This window comes from Octopus bimaculoides, chromosome 11 (genome assembly GCF_001194135.2).
Source record: "Octopus bimaculoides isolate UCB-OBI-ISO-001 chromosome 11, ASM119413v2, whole genome shotgun sequence".
Taxonomy (NCBI): Eukaryota; Metazoa; Mollusca; class Cephalopoda; order Octopoda; family Octopodidae; genus Octopus; species Octopus bimaculoides.
This window is the reverse complement of record NC_068991.1, coordinates 60,520,519-60,521,430: the sequence shown is the minus strand read 5'-3', so window position 1 is coordinate 60,521,430 and position 912 is coordinate 60,520,519. Positions and strand designations below refer to the sequence as shown.

The 912-nt window shown below is 37.5% G+C and overlaps 1 protein-coding gene across 1 annotated transcript in view; it reads left to right on the top strand.

Moving 5' to 3' along the window:
- Positions 1–330: 330 nt before the first annotated feature.
- Positions 331–912, top strand: part of LOC106883360 (transforming growth factor-beta receptor-associated protein 1) — an 80,572-nt gene continuing 79,990 nt past the window's right edge. The window contains exon 1 of the mRNA XM_052971885.1: positions 331–635. Coding sequence (XP_052827845.1) covers positions 561–635 — 75 coding nt within the window. The 5' untranslated portion in view covers positions 331–560. The remainder of the gene's footprint in view (positions 636–912) is intronic.

Below are 912 nucleotides of genomic sequence, written 5' to 3'. Positions count from 1 at the left end.
ATTCAAGTCCTCAAGTAGTTTTGTGCGTAGGCACCAAAGCCCAATGAAAAGTTTACGGATTGACCTTCTCACAAACCCCACAACAACCTACTTCGGTGGTTCCCAAACAGTGGGGTGCAATTTAATGGCGATTAAGATGCTATTTCAACAATGTGGAATGACCGCGTGAATATAAATATAACCTTTTTCGACAAGCTGGCTGCACAATTAAAAAAGAAGGTAATTTTTCTTAGGGCGTGCTATTCAGAAACTCCTGCGGACCGCGGGCTGCTCATGATTAGAGAAGTTTTACTTATCGATTCATGAGGAGGAAAAGCTAGAGTTATCTCCACCTGAGGTAGGAGGCGTGTCAGTGGCGTAACCCAATATAATGGCGACTGATGAATACAATTAAGTCTTTTGTGTTCAGTTTCTCTGTCTTTTTACTAATACCGAGTTGGATAAATAAATAAGCGATAACAGAGTAAAATAAACTGCAACAACGTAGTTGAATCCTTAATTTCGAACCCTGGTATCATATCTGATATGATTGTTTATTAAATACGTACAATAACATTAACATGTCTGTGAAAGCTTTCGAGCTAGTTTCCGCTTTGGAGCGGATCAAATTGATGTCAGACAGAGCCAAGACACAGGTATATATGCTTAATATATTCATTATGTTTACTGCCATCTCCAATTTTCCTTTCATATACTCCTCGCTCTCATCCAATGTTGATATACACATTCTAACATGTATTCCTTACCTATCTACCTCTGTCTTCGATGAAATACTTGTGTGGGGGTGTATAAACACACCCACACACTTAATAACATGTATGTATGTTATCACATACTACTCCTTTTATTTGTCTTTACATACCTGCCTTCGCGTATACTGTTCTCTCATATATATATATATATATATATATA